Here is an 18,914-nt window from a genome sequence, read left to right on the forward strand (position 1 = left end):
CTCTTCTCCACTCTCTCTGTCTTTAACGCCAGTATTGCAATTTGTCCTTTAGTTATGCTGTGTTTGTTGTTTTATCATCTGTTCTCTACTGTGAGAGAGCCTGAGGCTCGCTCTGCCAGAGGTCTCCTCCTGCTAAAATTGAATTCTCCTTTCTTATTGAAGTTTTCACTCTAATGTTGTAAATCTTTACCTTAAAATATAACGTGCCTTGAGGTGACTATTTTTCTGGCTGGTGCTATGAAGATAAAACTGAATTGCGTGTAAGTACTATTAGTTATGTTTCATTATTTTCCTCTCACAACTCATGTAATACTGTTGTGTAAGATATAAAATGTTGGTTTTTGTTTTCTTTTTTCCCTCTCCAAGGTGTTTTATCTGTGCTCAAAACAAAATAACGTTCGATCACAGCACTACAAGCACAACACTTTAGTATTCAGTAGAAAAAGTTGGTGTTCAATTTATCTTTATAAGATAAATTCATTCATTCGAGCATGATTGTATTGAATGTTAGTGGAATTAGCATTTGTATACAGTAAAATTACAAAATCACAAAGGCCAATGGCTAAAGGGATATTACAGTAAAATGTAAATGTAACTGTGCAATCAAGGTTAGTCGATATTGATGGTAAAATCTTCACAGGCTGTTTTTTGAAAGAGGCAAGGCCACGTGTCAAGGAAACAGTGCTACGCTTTTTAACAGAGGAGCTTCACCAGATGTACTCTGGCAAAGGTGATTTTCAAACGCTAATAGCAATACATGCATATTGTATATACATATAGATTAAAAAGAGTTTTAATGCACTTTAGTGTTGAATTCACCTTTTAGCCCTTGAAACTAAATCCGTGTTTTATATTAGAATTAGCTTTAGCATTGTAGTCGACATGTGCATGTGCTGGGGGAGCCGATTAGAGGAAGACAACTTTGTGTGCAGCTACCATCAGCTATTTGGGCAGCATGTTCACTCGCCTCATACTTGATGGTATAGGCTCAGTATTACAGCATTTTGTTGGTGGAACTGATGTCCACCAAAAAGAAAAGACAAACATGATCACAAATTACTGCAGATCTTGATATTTATCTTCTGTTTGCATAAATGAGCAACTATTTGCTGTATAGACTTCATATGTCAGTGTTGTGCTCACAGGTTGTGTCTGCTGCCCCCAAGAAAAAAAAGAAAAGAATTTGTACCAGTTTATGATGTGCGAGGTGTGGTGGAAGATTGATGACCTAAATACAGGATGCAGTAGATGACAGTTATTAATTCCGGTTCTTTTTGATTCTTCAGGGCCAAGTAAACACGGCTCAAAGTGGTCTTTTACTTTAAAAATGATCTTTATTTTACATATCCGGGATATGGAGACCTGAACACAAAACACACAACCCCAGGTCTTAAGCACAAACGGAAGCCTAGTTATTTATATATATATAAAGCTAAGTGTTGATTTATTAAGAATAGAACAAGTACAGGTGGTAGAGAAACAGGTAACAAAGCATGGGAAGCACGGGGAAAACCAATGGATACAGCAATGCTAGTGGGACGACTTGATAATGGGCGAGGGGCAGTGTTGCCAACTTAGCAACTTTGTCGCTATATTTAGCGAGTTTTCAGACCCCCTAGCGACTTTTTTTCTAAAAAAAAGTCGCTAAAAAAAGACGTGAAAGCGGATATCGCTTTTACTCTCAAAAAGCAGCGGGTGCTGTAACGCAGTCAGTTCTTCTTTTACTCTTATGCTGTTTTGTGGATCACAAGGTTTAAAACTACTTATAAACACACACACACAAAGTAACTCCACCAGAGTGCCTATTTCGGGTCACTTTTGCCGGTCCAAGCCCGGGTAAAGGAGCAGGGTTGGAATTGTGACATTAAAAAAAACAATAATTGCTAAAATAAATTTAATTTGTAGTTCTAAATAAACTCTAAATGCATTTTTTTACTCACTTTATGTCTCTTCCACGATGTTATTTCTCTCTCCAACAACAATTACATTAGCATGACCAATTATGCAAATTAGGTGATGATGTCATTTAGCGACTTCTAGCGACTTTTAGGACAGCCAATAGCGATTTTCCTTACTGAGGAGTTGGCAACACTGGCGAGGGGAAACAAAGACAATAAACACACAAGGATATGGGAAACAGTAGGGGAAGACAGCTGAACCTAATCACGCAAAAAATCAAAAATTAACACAGGAATTAAACTAAACATCAAACACACTAGACGCAGCTTACCAAAATAAAACAGGAAATAACCAAACGTGGGGACCATCACTGGTGGAAACTTTACACAAAGGTAGGAAACACTAAATATAATATTTTTTAAAAAACAAGGACCAAGGAGAGAACTAATACACATGGGAAAAAAGACACATCAATATTTACCTAAAGAAATACCAAGAATCACAAAGTCCAAAAGCCCCTGGGTAATAAAACCCAGAACCAATAACGGTTTGCTTGTTTGTAATTTAAGAAAGAAAACAAAAAAACAATGAAAGCAGCAACTGTAACGTTGGCTGTCTGAATGCATTCCCTGTTTTCTGAAGCGACAGAGTAAGAAAGAAAATTCAGTGTGACTGCAGACAGCATGCCAGTGCTGCCCAACCTATGGTGAGACGTGTTTTCATAAGACTCATCTTGCACTTATGCACCCATCGCAGCCATCACAACAACAGGAGCGATCACCAGAGTACAAAATATCCACAGAGCAACACATACCTCTCAGAAAGTGCTTTGCAGCCGCTTTCTACAAATTGCCTTCAAGAACCCAACAGGGATAAATTAAGCAGACAAATTGGCACCATATGCAGCCTGAAGGTGCCGTGCTATTGGATCATTTCTAGTGCCTGTTGATAAGTTGAATTACATCCAAGAAGCACTTTATCTTCCCTAATGCACCTTTATTTTGAAATGGGCCCCAGATTTGATAGTAATGAATGATCTGCGTCTTGAAATTGTAAATCCAAATGGTTGATGATGTTGCCATGATCAGCATAAATGCTGTGTCAGCATTCTGTCTTTGTGGTTTCATCTCTCTCACAGTTGAGATTCTCTTGCCTTTGTACGCTCCAAAGTGGAAGTGTCACCCCATTGAACGTGTAACACAGGAAGCCTCAAACAGAATATTATCCCAAACATCACTCCACACCGTTGCTGCTTTATTGTCTCGCTGTTGAATCAGCCATCTCTTGTCTTTCTGTTGTGTTTCTGTTTGGTCTTCATTGTCAAACTCTCAGCAGCAAGACAACCAGGGAAATCTGGTTGATTGGCTTAATAACTCATTTTGTTGAAACATTTTCTTCTCATTTTGCTTCAGCAACTTGGCAAAGAGTGTCTCTTCACCACATCTTTTTCAACAGTGAAAAAATAACCTTTATGTTTTTGAACGTAAACATACGTAACACACAGTTTTAGACTATAAAAGAAATCGCCAACAAAAAACAGTTAAAAATCTGTACGCTTAACTACAGGTATTTAAAATTATGCAATCTCATTCAATCACAATAATGGATGACAACTTAAGAAGTGCATAGTACTTGTACTTGTTATTACATGTGAAAAATCACATGGAAATGTCATCGTATACACGCAAGTTACACACTTGCATTCTTATTTTAGCGCATTTTATGATAAATATGCTAAGAAAATGTGAGTGGTCTAAATTAATAGACATTCGTACACAATATTGTACAGAGCCCCGTAGGGGGCATGGAAGAAAAAAAAATTAAGACTGACTTTTGCGAGATCTCGCAAAACTAACTCGGGATCTCGCAAAACTTTTGCGAGATCCCGAGTTAGTTTTGCAAAAGTTTTGCAAAAGTTGAATTCCAACAATGGCGGCAGCTACTTAGTTGTAATATTACTCTTTCTGGGTCACAAAATACACTTTTAAGATATTTTCAGGGGTTTTTCCTGAGGAACGCAAAAGGAGACCTTTGGCGTTCTTATGGTACGCGGCAGGTTATGGCTGAAATCAAGTGCAATGACGCTCCCGCGGTACGTTCCAGCCCTGTATTCCAGCCCTAAACCTAACCTTATCCCTAGCCCTAACCATGACCTTATTCGTGACCTTAACCAGGACTTTAATTATGTTAAATAGCGTGTTTCTAAGCGATTTGAAGAAAAAGAGCGCACATGTGTAGATTGAGTCCAGACGGTTCTCATATTTCCTCATTTTTCCGAGGTCGTCATTTAGGAACGTGGTGGGTAGCCGAAAACGTAATATGTTGATGATTTGTCACCTAGCGTAGAATGTTACGCTTTGGGAGTGAGAACGTGTTGGCTCGGTTTACAAGACATCACATATCTGCAAAAGTGCTCCGACGTTTTCGGAGATCTGACACCCACTAGCTTGAAGCTAACGGGAGGTCGAGACCTACTACAGCCGGGAGGAACACCGCTTTCCCGGCACATCGTGCCTCGACCTCCCGGTCGGCTTCGAGCTGGCGGCCTCCGAAGAATGCAGCTAAAACTTTTGCGAGACAAAACAAACTCGGGATCTCACAAATGTTTTGCGAGATCCCGAGTTTGTTTTGCGAGATCTCGCAAAAGTTTTTGCGAGATCAAAAGTCCGTCTTAATTTTTTTTTCTCCCATGTCCTCTGCGGGGCTCCGTAATATTGAGATTTTGTGCGACTCAGATACATTTTTGTCACATTTTTGTGCCCCAAACACCACACACCTACAGGAACACAGATTTAATTAACATTTTAATATCCCTGAACACAAACATTGACCAGGAGTCATTGATCACAGCACTGCTAATTTAAGGAACTGAGGTTAAACATTAAAGGTCCCATTAGATACTTGCATTGCACACTTACTCTGCCCTCAGAAAAATTAAGCACATAATAGCAATAATAAATATGCACACATCAACACAAAGGCAGATAAAACAGATAACTCAATGTAAGCAAAAGTCCTTCTATAAAGTACTGTACATGATTAATTAAGGCAAACTAATTAAAATTGAGTAGGGACATGTTTGTTTTTGCAGTGGGTTCTGCAGGAAACCCTTTCTCTGTCTCAGTGCAGTCTGTGTCTTCATCTTCTTCTTCTTCTTCTTCTTTGTAATTATTACACATTACGCGTTACTTTTCTCAAATGTAATACTTAGTTGCCAGAGAAAGTGATTCATAATTTGTGCCAATGAATGTTTGCGGTTTTTCTACATCATAACAGAGTTTAGTAAATTGTTTAGCCATCACACTGCAGGAGGATTGATGTAAGTGTCTCCACAGTCAGAGAGTTGGTAAAAAATGTCAATTACTACATTAATTATTTAGAATTCATAATTATCCCTGACACACAGAGATAAGATCGATCAGGTCCCACAGCAAATGACATCCTTTACTGCACGGCTATCTCGTGAAAAGTCTTAGTTACAGTCAAATTATTTGAAACATAAAGTGGCTTCAGGTGACGTAATCATAAATAGATATCAACTATTGCGTGTTATTTCTTTTTTAATTATGCAGGGGCTTTTGTAACACTGGCAGATTAAGTTAAAAAAAAAAAAAAAAGGAGGGGGAAATCAAATCACGGCAGTAATGATCTGAGCGTGAGAAGCATCACAATAAACTTGACTGGCACACTAATGAGATGTACGTCTGTTTGGGTTTCTCTCGACTCCAGTTACAGCGCTAAATTGATTTGAAACTTTTGAGAGCCTCACCAGAAAAGGAGCAACATTAGCCGTGTTTTTCCCCCAAATGCTTGAAATAAACTACCTTCAGGCTGATCTAAGGAAAGACTCCCTGTGTTGTTATGTGAATTTTCTTCTGTGAAGAACAAAATTGAATTTTACCATTGGACACAGCCGTGGTTTCTTGTAAACAACATATAAAAATAGTTCCAACGGGGGGTAATTTTACACACTTTGTGGACAATTTTTTCTTTCATATTTTTTTTAGAAATAGTTACAAAAGAATGAAACGATAGAGTCTGAGAAAGAAGACTTACAGGATGCAGCTCCCCCAGTATAGATGATATTAAAGTGTCCTTTAAATGCTCTCTGCTTTGGCTATAACAGGCTTATACTTGAACCTCCAGGAAGCCACTTTCAAGTGCCCATGTTATAAAATTCTGTGGTAAAGTTTTGATTTAGGCTTCAATAAAATTAAATACAGCTTTGTGGTATTGTAGGAAGACACTGACAACTTCCTCCACCCTCAAAAACTCATCTTGGGTTAATGTGGAAAAACGGTTTCCATTTTGGAGAATGTCGCTGCCACCAAGAGAATCTTAACCGTAGCTGCCAGATTGTGCTGCAGTTGCTGGGATAACTGGAAATGAAACACCTGCACATGAATCCAGGAGTGGCAGAGGAGACCAATGAAAGTTTGAGTTTATGAGGGACTTTAATCACTACGCAGGGTTTAGGGATTGTTATATTTTTATGATAGACAGGCATAAAGCTGCTGTGGCAAATATTGCCACGTTAACAAATGCACAAGACGAATAATTTGTTCATAAATTACAATAGCCTGAAATAACTTTTTCGTACTGACGGTAACTGCTGGCGGTAGCACCTTGCAATAACTCCAGCAAATGTAGTTGGAACCTGGACGTCTTCTCCCCAGTCAAAACTGCTCATCTTACAACAGACAAAACTGAACCTTGGGCAGATGGATAACAACATTATTTCCACACACAACTGAGGCAGCATCAAACCGCTTACTGAGTGAGATATACAGATCAGATTATTGCAATAGTACGGAGCCCCGCAGGGGACATGGGAGAAAAAAACATTAAGACGTGTCACTACCCGATCCGTACCGGAAACCCGATCGGTACCCCGCATGCGCAAATCTTACGTCACTTCCTCTCTTTGCCAACATTGCGACATTCAGTATATTTGAATGATACGGTTAGCGCCCGGTTAGCTCCTAGCATTTCTCAACAGCTCTGCCTCCTTTTCGACTGCCCGGGACATTTAAACAATGGATAATCCGTATACAAACAAATTCACGCTTTTCTCCTCAACAGAGAGCGTTTCCCGATTGAACAAAAGCGCCGTAAAATAAGAAGAATGGCGCCTAATTACAGAGTTAATAATACAGACTTTGTAATATCTCACGTGTAGATTCATCAGCCAGATTAAGTGTTTACTGACAATTGACAGTGTGAGCGGACATCATCATCACTATTCCAATCAATCTTCTCCACACAGACAAGCATAAACACACTCGACTATCACTAAATCAAATTTAACACACGTTTGTAATGACGCTAATTCAGTTTAGAATAGGGTTCATTCGCTTGGTCAGCAGGTGGCAGTATCCTCTTATACTGGGGAGTAAACTGCCATTAAACAAACAGAAGAAGAAGAAAACCTCTGCACATGCGCGGTACGGATCGGGTAGACCCGATTTGTACGGTCCGACTTTGCACATGCGCAGTAAGGATCGGGGAGTCCTGATCCGTAACTATCTTTTTATTTTTCGTTTTTGTCTACATTATATTGAAATGCTTCATTATTGGAAACATGTTAAGAGATACTTGTTATTCTTAACATCTTAACAGATACTCTGACCCGTAACTATCGTAAAACGCTTCGACCGGAAGTAGACACCTTTCGCGCATGCGGGGTACCGATCGGGTTTCCGGTACGGATCGGGTAGTGACAAGACGGACTTTTGCGAGATCTCGCAAAACTCGGGATCTCGCAAAAGTTTTGCGAGATCTCGCAAACGTTTTAGCCGCATTCTTCGGACGCTGGCTCGAAGCCGACCGGGAGGTCGAGGCACGATGCGCCGGGAAAGCGGTGTTCCTCCCGGCTGTAGTAGGTCTCGACCTCCCGTTAGCTTCGAGCTAATGGGAAGAATGCGGCTAAAACTTTTGCGAGATCCCGAGTTTGTTTTGCTAGAGAGTGAGTTTTACTCGAGTTAGTCCGTCTTAATTATTTTTTTTCTCCCATGTCCCCTGCGGGGCTCCGTACAATAGGGATTTAAAGGCATTTATATTTTTTTTAAAGAACAACTAATCACTGTGAACAGATGTCGGCACAACGTGTCCTACGCGCATAGCGGTTTTACCAGAGCTTGTTTTGAAAAATAAATTAATTCACTATCCTAAATGAAACAGCGTAGTGATTAAAAGCATTGTGAGCTATCCGGGCAAAAAAAAGAAATAAAGAAAAAAGCGATTAGCTGATGAAAATTGGAATATTTGACTTTGTAAGATTAAAAACATGGCTCCAGTGCTCATGGGGGCCTGTTTAATCATTGTTTGGTCTAGCAAATCTGAAATTATATGGAAATGTTCACTTTGCTGTTTGTCTTTTTAAAAAAATAATAAATCGGAGCCTTGATATGCTATCGTTTAATGTGTCCAAATTCTTGCTAATTGGAAAAATGTTCAGAGGAGGAACACCAGACCCAGACATGTTGATATTTTAGATGTCGACTTTTGAGTGAGCGCGAGGTCCTAGCGCAGCAAATGCATCACTGAGGGTGTGTGTAAGAGAAAGTGTGTCTGTCACAAGGTTTTCATGGGTCTTTCAATCACAGCACTCTGTTGGGAGAGCTCACAACACAGGTGTTAGCAGAAGGCCTGAGGGGGATACACGTCTCTATATCTGTCTCATTCATTCTCTCTCTGAAGCATCTTCTCGCTCCATCTCACACTACCCATAAATCAATCCATGCTATATATAGAAATATTTATTAATAACATCTGAATGGACAATGTACACACTCTGCCTTAGGTTCATAATACATCTCGTGTTTACAATATGATTAGTATCTCACAACAAAAAAGATATTTATTAAAAATGACTCATGAAAAAAAGGACGCATGCATGGTACCTACAAACACAGAAGAAACTGTTATCCGTGACAGTGTCCAATACCGAGCCATAAACAATACTGGTATTAATCTGAATTTAAACAGATTTTAGTTAGAAAACAAACAAACACTGGCTTATTAAATTACTATCACAGAGTATGGTTCCAGTTAAAGAAAAGCAACATTGAGTGTCATAACAGTGGGGCAGGGCAGCTTCACTGTGGAATCATTCAATTAACTTAAATGGGACCTGTAATGCTCTTTGCCAGCTTTGTTTTATTTTATCAGACTTTACTAAAGTAGCTTTGCATGAATCAAAGTTTTAAAACCATCTCAATTCATGCATTGTCTGAAACAAACCTTTTTAGCTCCTCCCTTTCAGCCAGATTTCTTCTGATTGGCTGCCCCTCATAAGGAATCACTTGAACTGTCAGAGCTGTGTGCTAAAATGACCACATTATGGAGATCCCCTCTGTCTGACATCATACAGATCTAAGAACAGATACATCTTTTGGCACACAGGGATTACTATTTTAAATGTTGGCCATCTTTATTATAAACACCTCCTATTGTATATTCTGTATATAACAGAAAACAAACAAAAAAATTTATAGGACCCCTTTAATCGCAAAAGCTCCTCACTTCTCGCAAATTATTAAGAGTTACCACCTTTATGGTCTTCTAAGCACCTCTCTAAATTGGAACACTGAATATCAAAATGGCAAAGCACATTAAAAAGGCACAAAGGAGTCCCAAAGGGGTTGCACAATAACATCTGCAGTCATTGTGTAGTCCCTAAGGATAACTGATTTGTTACAACATGGGTTATATTTTTTTGTAGCATCTGGGAACATGGTGACATCACTACAGGGGACAGAAAAACACGAGCAGTCACATAATCAGACAAACTACAACAAGCCAGCTGTTTATTCAGAGTATTTAGATCGCCTAAATTCAGCATGTTGAAGCAAACTGAGCTCATGTTGGCAGTAATGCCTCCTGCAAAAGACCCTTTCCATTCACCTTGCAGGACGCCGGCCCTCGAGGCCTGGAGTTGGGGACCCCTGCCTTAGCTACTGAAAATAACAACTGAAGTTTACACCCCCTTTTGCTCCGTGGAACTTCTTTAGATCTTACAGTCCACAGATTCCTGTTTATGTTTTGTTTTCATGGCTCATCAGTCTTGTTTCCAGCAGAAGCGCGCAGCTGTTTCCAGCGCAACAGCTTTAAAAACAGTCAAAACCTTCAGTCAGCATTTATCTGCAAAAGTGTAAAACATTTTCCAAAAGTAACCATGACAGACGAGACACCGAGTACAGTACAGTGTCAACAGTCGTACAGTTTAATGTAAAACTTTTATTTCATGTTATTAATGTTTGTGCTGAAATTGTAATTGCAAATTCTTGTAAAGCCAAATAACATTAGTAAGTAATGATGACACTTATGTCTGGTTATCAGGATGATGTCTAAAAACAATCATAATTCATTTGCCTTAGATGAGATGAGTGGACTGCCCTTTTTCCACTGATGACAACTTATGTTTCCTTTATTATGACCACACCCTGTTAAAAAAAAGGATGCCAATTTAACATGCACTAAAAATGTTCATTCTGACATTTTACAAATTCTTGGATCAAATCAAATCCTCTTCAGTTTTACTTCTTAACAGGAAATCGTCTTCGCCCAGTGAAGTAAAACTAAGGTTTGCCATTTGAATCTCCTCTGTTCGTGTCTGCTCCGGCTGCCGCTGATAACGGCAACACACGATATAACCAAACGCATGATGAGAATGAATCTTCAACACAACAAATAAAACTTTTAAAAGAGCTGAAATGTGTTGATCTGAACAGTGATGCTTTCTAATTCTGCAACTCGCCTTTCTAAATCCTACTATTGAGCAAATATGTTGCCTACGATAGCTGATCACTTGCACAAATCAACCGTCACAGCTGTGCATATTCACCTAAAAATAGAATATTTTGGTCCACAAACTGCAATTTTCCTATAAACGAAAAAGAGGCATAAGCTTAATCTGTTAGATAATCTGTTAATACTGTCAGTAACAGCTCAATAAGCACTGTACTAGTTTAGTTGGAATGTAGTTAAGTGTTTATTTGGTTGTGAAGACACAAGAGGAAGTGGGAATCAGACTTTGCTCCAGCCTTAGCACACTAACACCTAGTTCAATCTAATGACACACAGTTTGAGTATTGGCTTATAGCTGATGTTAGCCCACTGCTGCAGCCACTTCTTAGCCACACTTTGTTCTGTATGTTTTAACATTAAGTAGGACTGTCTGTTGGCCCGTTGTTCTACCACCCTGAGGCTCTATATCTGTGTGTGTCTGTGTGTGTTGGTGTGAGTATACTGGTGTGTGTGTGTGTGTGGTTATGGTGATGGTGGTGTCTTCAGGGAATTGGTGGATCCTCCTTGGCTTCCACTCACCGTCGCTCCTTGTCCGACCCACTGAACCACAACAGAGAAAGAGAGTTTTAGTTAAAGACCAAAGGGAACGAAAGTCTAGAAACTTCCAAAGACTGGATTGACATACTCAGTAAATATGCACTGTAAGCCAGGATGGTTTGCATCCAGGTTTGCTATGACTGCTGGGTTAATTGGCAGACCTTAATGTGCTTTGAAAGTTGTGGCAGTTTTTCTAAATAAGAAGATTTTTCAGATTTGTCCAAGTGGAAGCCTCTGCAGCGAGCCCGTTCTCACTCCCGAGGCATAACATGCCGACGTTTTGTCACGTCCCGCGGCGTTCCTGAGGAACGCGAAAGGAGACCTTTGGCGTTGTTATGGTACGCGGCGGGTTATGGCTGAAATCCAGTGCAATGACGCTCCCGCGGTAATAGACGTTCCAGCCCTGTATTCCAGCCCTAAACCTAACCTTATCCCTAGCCCTAACCATAACCTTTTTCCTGACCTTAACCATGACTTTAATTATGTTAAATAGCGTGTTTCTAAGCGATTTAAAGAAAAAGAGCGAACATGTGTAGATTGAGTCCATACGGTTCTCATATTTCCTCATTTTTCCGAGGTCGTCATGTAGGAACGTGGTGGGTAGCCGAAAACGTAATATGTTGACGATTTGTCACCTAGCCTAAAATGTGACGCTTTGGGAGTGAGAACGTGTTGCTGCAGCTGAGAAATCATGAACTACGTGTGGAAATGCCCTTCAAAATTAAATGGGGGTGGTTCACCTGACACATATCTATATAATGAGTCATGTCAGTTAGTCAACTAGCCTCAGATTCAACAGGTTGCTCTCAGTCCCATTTGTTAAATCCCTTCAGTGCTTCATGAGACAGGGCTGTCACTCCCAACACATTGAATATAAAACCATATGGTAATGAGTGCAAATTGATCTTTTTCAATCCAAACCACAATATCTTTGTTATGGTAATCCAGTAGTTTTAGTGCCTAATCCATTGCAGGAGGTAAAAGCAAAACCAAGTGCAAAACACAAAGGTGCAGGTCATAATTTTCCGACTAACAGGCATGTTCCAACAATCACATTTACATTACATGTTTCTGTAAAAGGGACTTTACCATACCATATAAAATGTGTTGTGAAGTGCAAACTGCATCCAAGACATAAACTCCACTGCTGCTAACACAAAATCGGTTCTTTCCAACCATCTGCACAGACAGCATGATGACCCCAGCAGCCAGAGTCAGATCTTCAACATGTTTTTTTGGTTTTTTTAACGTTTTACCCCATTAAAACCATTAAAAGGCCGATGGGGTATTGTTGTCACCCTGCTGGGTGGGCAGGCAGACAGGGTGAGTTTCTAAAAATCTTGTGAAATACTCACTGTGTCATGTTTGGTTATGTGGAGCAGTTTATAACTTCACAGATGAATTAGGCGCCAGTCATCTTATGTTTTGTAAATTCTCTTTTAAATACTGCTATGACAAGTGCAAAATGTGAAAAATGCATAAACCCCAAATTTGTTCCTCACAGAAATCCCATGGAAATCATGCTATATAATTAATTGGTCGGACTCTGTCAAAGTGAGCCTTTTTATCTGAGAGCTGGTTTTATGATTTTGATCTGGTCCTCTTTGATGTGAAATGAACCTGCCCGGGAGCAGAATGAAAGTGCACACTGCCATGGAGAAATGTTTCAACCTGAGCCAGCCCTGTGAGACTGAAAATCCAGAGATATAAACTCCAAAGCTGGCTTGGGAACACACTTACCTCACTTCATGAGAGCAGCCCCTTCAGTGTGCATGTCTGTTATCTAGTTACTCATTCATGTGACAAAGTGGAAGCAACCGAGCTTTCAACTTTCTGCGTTTACTTTACTTTCTACTCAGTAACGTCTGAACTCTGTGTGTGTGTGTGTGTGTGTGTGTGTGTGTGTGTGTGTGTGTGTGTGTGTGTGTGTGTGAGAGAGAGAGAGAGAGAGTTTACAGTCTGGGCCGAAGAGCTCAAGCTGCTGAATTATTAATGCTCTCAGTGGTCAGCGGGTCAGTCCAACACTTTCGAAAAGCCGTAAACTAAAGTGGACAGGAAACCAGCAAGTGTTTGTGTGTGTCAGAAAAACACGCATGCACATGTCTGTGTGTGTGAAAGCCACGTGTGTGTGCATGTGTGTGAGTGTGAAAGCCAACTTGTCAGATATGTTTAGTTTTATTTGTTGAAACATAAATTTTGTGCGAATGTGTGAATACTCATCGCTTACATATTATACATAGGCTTCAGCTACATATGTGTGTATAACTGTGTGCAAGGATGTGAAATATCCCCCGAGCCAGTTTCCCTTAGGTCTTCTGTGCGGATCTCTACACAAATAAGCCATTAGATGAGATCTCAGACTCTGCTGCTCTAGTCCAGAGCTGCTGCTAATGGCCTTAGACAAGAAATGCTACTGGTGAGTGTTTGACACAGCCCATTGTTTGTGTGGACGGGTGTGTTAGTGCTACACAAATGGCCTCAGAGACAGTGAAAGAGCTCCTCTGGCCTCAACACTGTTGGAAATATCAGGGTCACTGACCTCTCACCAATACTGAAAGTACACAGCGTGACAGCTAGTGCTTCATTTACTTTATTTTAGGATGGCTTCCTTTTTGGCTTTATGTGGTTCTTAGTACAACACGTAGCTGTTAACTTGGAGAAGTGCGGACTGACACTGGGGTGTAAAAAGAGACTTAACAACCTGCATGTTATTTTCAAAGGCTGGAATAAAAAGCAGTTTAATTTTGTATAATTTTAAAATATACACACTCAAACTTAGAGGCAGCAAAACATTCACAGGCAGATTATGAGATAGAAAAACTAAAATTAAAGCATCAGAGCTTCAAAAATGATTGACAAGAAAAACAAAATGCAATGAATTTCTACTCATCTGAAGCCTACGTTTAATTGACAATAACACAAATACAAAGTGTTGATACAAAAATGTTTTTTGACCTTAAAAAAATCACTGCTGAGCCTTTCAGGAGTAACAGAAAAGAATAAATCTAAAAGAATTTAGAGATTTATTCTGAGAATCCTAAGAAATCGGTGTACATAGCAGATAAGACTAAAAACAATGTTTTTTAAAGGGACATGAATGAGTAGCGTATATTATTGGTACTTGACAAAGTTCAAAACTCACCTCCATAAAATACACAGTGTTAAACTAAAGCATAAGACTACCACACAATATAAGGAGCCCAGCTGTCCTAAATCAAAAGTATTTGTACTTACCAAAATAGATTCTTGTGTTTATTTTTTTTATGACAATTTGTTTGCATTGTATATAAACCACAACAAAATATGCTGCAGGTCTATAACTGTCATGTAGTCTGTTGAAGCATGATGTAGTAGATGTAGATGTGTTTAGCCTCTTTCACTTTGACAGGCAGCTTAACAAATGAAATCATGTTTTAAAAACTGCATTGTGTATTCGCGTTGGTCATCTTTGTCTAAAATTAAAATTTGTTTGATGATCTTGAATTATAAATGAGAAAAAGAAAATAATAGGAATTCATTAAGGGGCAAGCACTAAATTGATGTGCATTTTGTTCTTTAATGCTAATAAATAATTTATGTAAAAATTCAAAATGTATATATACCAATAGTTTTAAAGTCATTGAAATGTGTAAGGTAAGCAACCAGTTAATAAACATAATATTAGTGAATAGGATATTTTATCATCCAGAGGCCCTTTCTAGGGAAATATTAAGTTATTATAAACATCTTTGTTTCATTTAAAATTTATATTAATACTCTTGGCATCAAACACCAAAATGATTAAAGGTATCATATAAAAGTCTGTTTAAATTGACAATATCGTAGGAAAAGTCAGACGGCTATGACGTAACAAATGAATGTTATTAAAAACTCTAATTCTTTGAAATGGTTATTATTGGTTACCATGTAAATTTCCAGGCTTCTGATTTCATAGTGACCATTCTACTTCCTGTGTTAAAAAAATCCACAGATAGCTAAATCCAGTGTCAATAGCTAGCAAGTTAGCCTTTAGCTAGCTGCTAATCACTATAAGGTGCTAAAGTTATCTAATTTCAGTCAAAGTCCTTCTTTAAATTGTGCAAATAAGTGACAGGGCACATGAAGCTGGCAGTTGCTAATGCACGCCATGGCTGATGCCAGTCATTACATTTGCCAGGACAGCTTTCCATTTTGAGGTGTTTTTATCTTGTGACCCCCTTTAGCTGAATACCAAAATGTTTGGCTTTGACAACTCATCATGAATTCACATGAATCAGTCCAGCATCTGTTTTAGCTTGCTCTGTTTTTTTTTTAATGAGTGTGGGCTGGGAATTCAGAAATAGAAGCATCTCACCGAATGTAGCCACCTCTCTCTATGTCTCCCTCCCTTTCTCTGATAGCTAGGCGCCTCTGCTGTGGCAATCCCAACAAAACAAGTCGAGCATACACAGGGGTTGTGGAGTACTTGTTTTATTTCTTTTTCATTCACTAAATCTTCAATGAACTATACAAAAAATTTAACACGGAATGTGAAGCTTATTTAAAATAAGTTTTCTTTTTATTTTAATAGTGCGCTATTCTGACACAGAACTGTTTTTAGGTAAGAGAAGCATTTAAAAGCAGTTGTTTGGGACTGCCTCAGACTACTGTAACTCAATGGATCTCTGTATATATGGTTACTTGAGCATTACACAAGTATATCTGGCTTAAGCATTGCCTTTACATGATCAGATCAGAGTGACTATAAAGGGATGGAGGGGCAGAACATCCAAATTAGCCACTTGAGGCTGGCTGCTAAAACTTTGTAGCAAACATAAACATGTTTAGAGCCTGGTGTCTGCCAGACATAATCTATGGTTACAAACCCTGTGGTTACAAAAAGACTTCTAGTTTTATAAGTTTGTAGGAAATTTCCCTTGGCTATTTTACTTTGTGACATCAATTTAGCTAGTTTCATAGATGGTATAAAAGACATTGCCACAATAATATATTAGGATATAATCCCAATATGTGTACAGTTTCAGTCAGATCTACACCAGGAAGGCAATGACGAAAATGCTGTACTATATGGTTTTTAATGGGCATTCACAAACCAATGGGTTTTAATATAATTTCATAAAATATATGTCTATATTTTATATGCAATTCATAGTGCCAAGACAGGCTGTGTACTAAGCATAAACATATCGAGCACAATGTCTTTTTGTTGCCTTCTGAATGAAAATTTTCTGCAAATTATGTCACTTCATGTCATTTGTACTAAAAATGCTAGCACTTGACTGTCTGTGTGATATGTTCACAAAGTTTATGGATCTTGTTAACCAAGCTAGCAAATACTAGCTGATAGCTTAGCTTTCCAACCCTACTGGTGGTGGTCAGAGGGCCCGGTGGCGCCAGTGTCCGGCAGCCTCGCCTCTGTCAGTGCGCCCCAGGGCAGCTGTGGCTACAATGTAGCTTGCCATCACCAGTGTGTGAATGTGTGTGTGAATGGGTGAATGTAGTGTAAAGCGCTTTGGGGTCCTTAGGGACTAAGTAAAGCGCTATGCAAATACAGGCCATTTACCAAATACAGGCCATTCCAACCCCTCCATTGCTACTGCTTGCCAGATAGAGTGTACAAACCATCTTTTATGGGCAGTATATTATGGTGAGTCAGAGATGAGCAGTCATGCCATATTTGAAATCAAAGCTAATAGAGACATTAGTAGTGAATGGCCACTTAGAAGCCTTAATATTGATATGCTAAATTGATTGTTTTCTATGGCAAAAGCTTGCTTGTTGATCCACAGCTTTCCTGCTCAAATGGCATTTGTTTGATGTCAATTCATCCAGAAGCTAAATATTAAATTCTGGACCAGAGTATGAATCCTTTTGACTCTGCTGATTCCCTCACTTTTAATCCCTAAATACATAAAACTCTCTTCAGTAAAATATCTGAATGCATATCAGATATAGACTATCCATTTCTTTGGTTCAGAAATGATTGGTACCCAGAGGATAGATCTTAATGATGGTGGTGACTACTTAACTTTTATATCTTGCATCAGAAGTATGGGGGAAATCTTTATATGTGTGTTTCTCATTATACAGTATAAACCTTCTTCTGGCTGCTTTCTTTAGTGGTTGCCATAACAGATCATTTACCTCCATCTCACACTGTCCTTAGCATTCTTATTTTTATGTCCACATTTGTCACATCCATGAATCTTCTCTGTGGTTTACCTCTTTCCAAATGCCTGGTAGGTCCATCTTCAACAGCGCTTGAGCAATATATCTGCTATCCCTCCTCTGCACTTGCCCAAACCATCTCGGGCTCACTTCCATCATACAAACCTTCCCTTTCAATCTGGCTCTTATCCTTTTCTCACAAATCTGTTGGAGTTGGTGGAGATAACACTCATCTTCACCAACTCCAACCTGCCTGCTTTCTTTACTTCATCTCTCTTGCACATTATCTGTTTTATTGAATGGCTGACCCCGGGTATTTTAACTACGCTACCTTCACAACCTCTCCTCAGTTTATCTTCACTTTTTTGTTTCAAAAAAACAACTGTCACTCCTACCGCACACCTCACCACTGTCCTGCTGTCGTGCACCACCCTCACATGCAGTACTTCTATGCAACTCCCGACTTCTTAAAGCAGTATCACATTTCCTCTCTCGGCATCTTATCATATGCTTTCTGTAGATCCACAAAAACAGTGCAACGGCTGACCTTCTCTATACTTTTGCCTCAACACCATACCCCATACCCATGGTGTGCCTCATCCTGCTGCAGTTACTCTGCACATGGCCGTTGCTCTTAAAACAGCACACTTCACCTCCACTTTTTAGGGAACCTCTCACTCCACATGATTGTGAAACATCAATCTGGTTCAAACAGTCCAGTGCCTTCTCTCCTATACATAGCTGTCATTGTATATCTAAATTATTGTAGATTGAGCCACACTGAGCCTTGACATTTTCTTTTAACAGTTAGATGTCTCTACATTGTAACCATTTATGATAAAGAATTCGATTGATGGTCATAAAATTTGATGGACACCTTTCTACTCCCCTCAGGACCAACTGAAAAATGACTTATGGTTGTTCAACCTTTCATCCACCACCTCATTAAGGACTTTGTGGTTTTTAAATTATGTCTAGTGCTATGTTAAGAGATGTCATTACAATTTTGCTTTATTTTACAAGACTTTTATCAAGTGTATCTTCAATTTAAAACACCTAGTACACAAAGCAGACCATACCTCTACGAGCGGGTGCCAGTGTGCGATTGGCTTCCGTGGGTACGTCAGCATCTCACTCCAGTGGTCTCGCCCAAGACTCTCGGCCTCACTGCCTACCCTGCATACCCCGATCACTTCATTATGCCCAACCCTGGAGGACAGAAAAAACAGCACCCACAGAGACTCTAAAATGTTCTAAAATGTGCCGGCATGTCACGTGAGAGTGCTAAATGTACAGAGGTAACTCACCGATCATAGTCCATGACAGCTATTAGCAGGCTGATCTGGTCAATGCTCTCAGGAGGAACATCAAACACAATGGCCTCATTGTACACTGGATTCAGAGTGTTACGCTTAGTCGACGTCTTTCTCTTCTTTAGCCTTCGACCATCACACATCAGAGACACTTTCACATATGGATCTGAGAAGAGAAAAGGTGTTAAGACTGAAGAAATAATTAAACAG

At 39.4% G+C, this 18,914-nt stretch overlaps 1 protein-coding gene across 1 annotated transcript in view; it reads right to left on the reverse strand.

The window, feature by feature from the left end:
* Positions 1-8,642: 8,642 nt before the first annotated feature.
* The window catches only part of syt9b (synaptotagmin IXb), a 56,864-nt gene continuing 46,592 nt past the window's right edge, over positions 8,643-18,914 (reverse strand). The window contains exons 6-8 of the mRNA XM_087844094.1: positions 18,699-18,870; positions 18,471-18,600; positions 8,643-11,247 (exon numbers count right to left, since the gene is read on the reverse strand). Coding sequence (XP_087700220.1) covers positions 11,170-11,247; positions 18,471-18,600; positions 18,699-18,870 — 380 coding nt within the window. The 3' untranslated portion in view covers positions 8,643-11,169. The remainder of the gene's footprint in view (positions 11,248-18,470; positions 18,601-18,698; positions 18,871-18,914) is intronic.

This window comes from Neolamprologus brichardi, chromosome 7, assembly GCF_056152115.1.
Source record: "Neolamprologus brichardi isolate AB-2024 chromosome 7, ASM5615211v1, whole genome shotgun sequence".
In the NCBI taxonomy this organism is placed as follows: Eukaryota; Metazoa; Chordata; class Actinopteri; order Cichliformes; family Cichlidae; genus Neolamprologus; species Neolamprologus brichardi.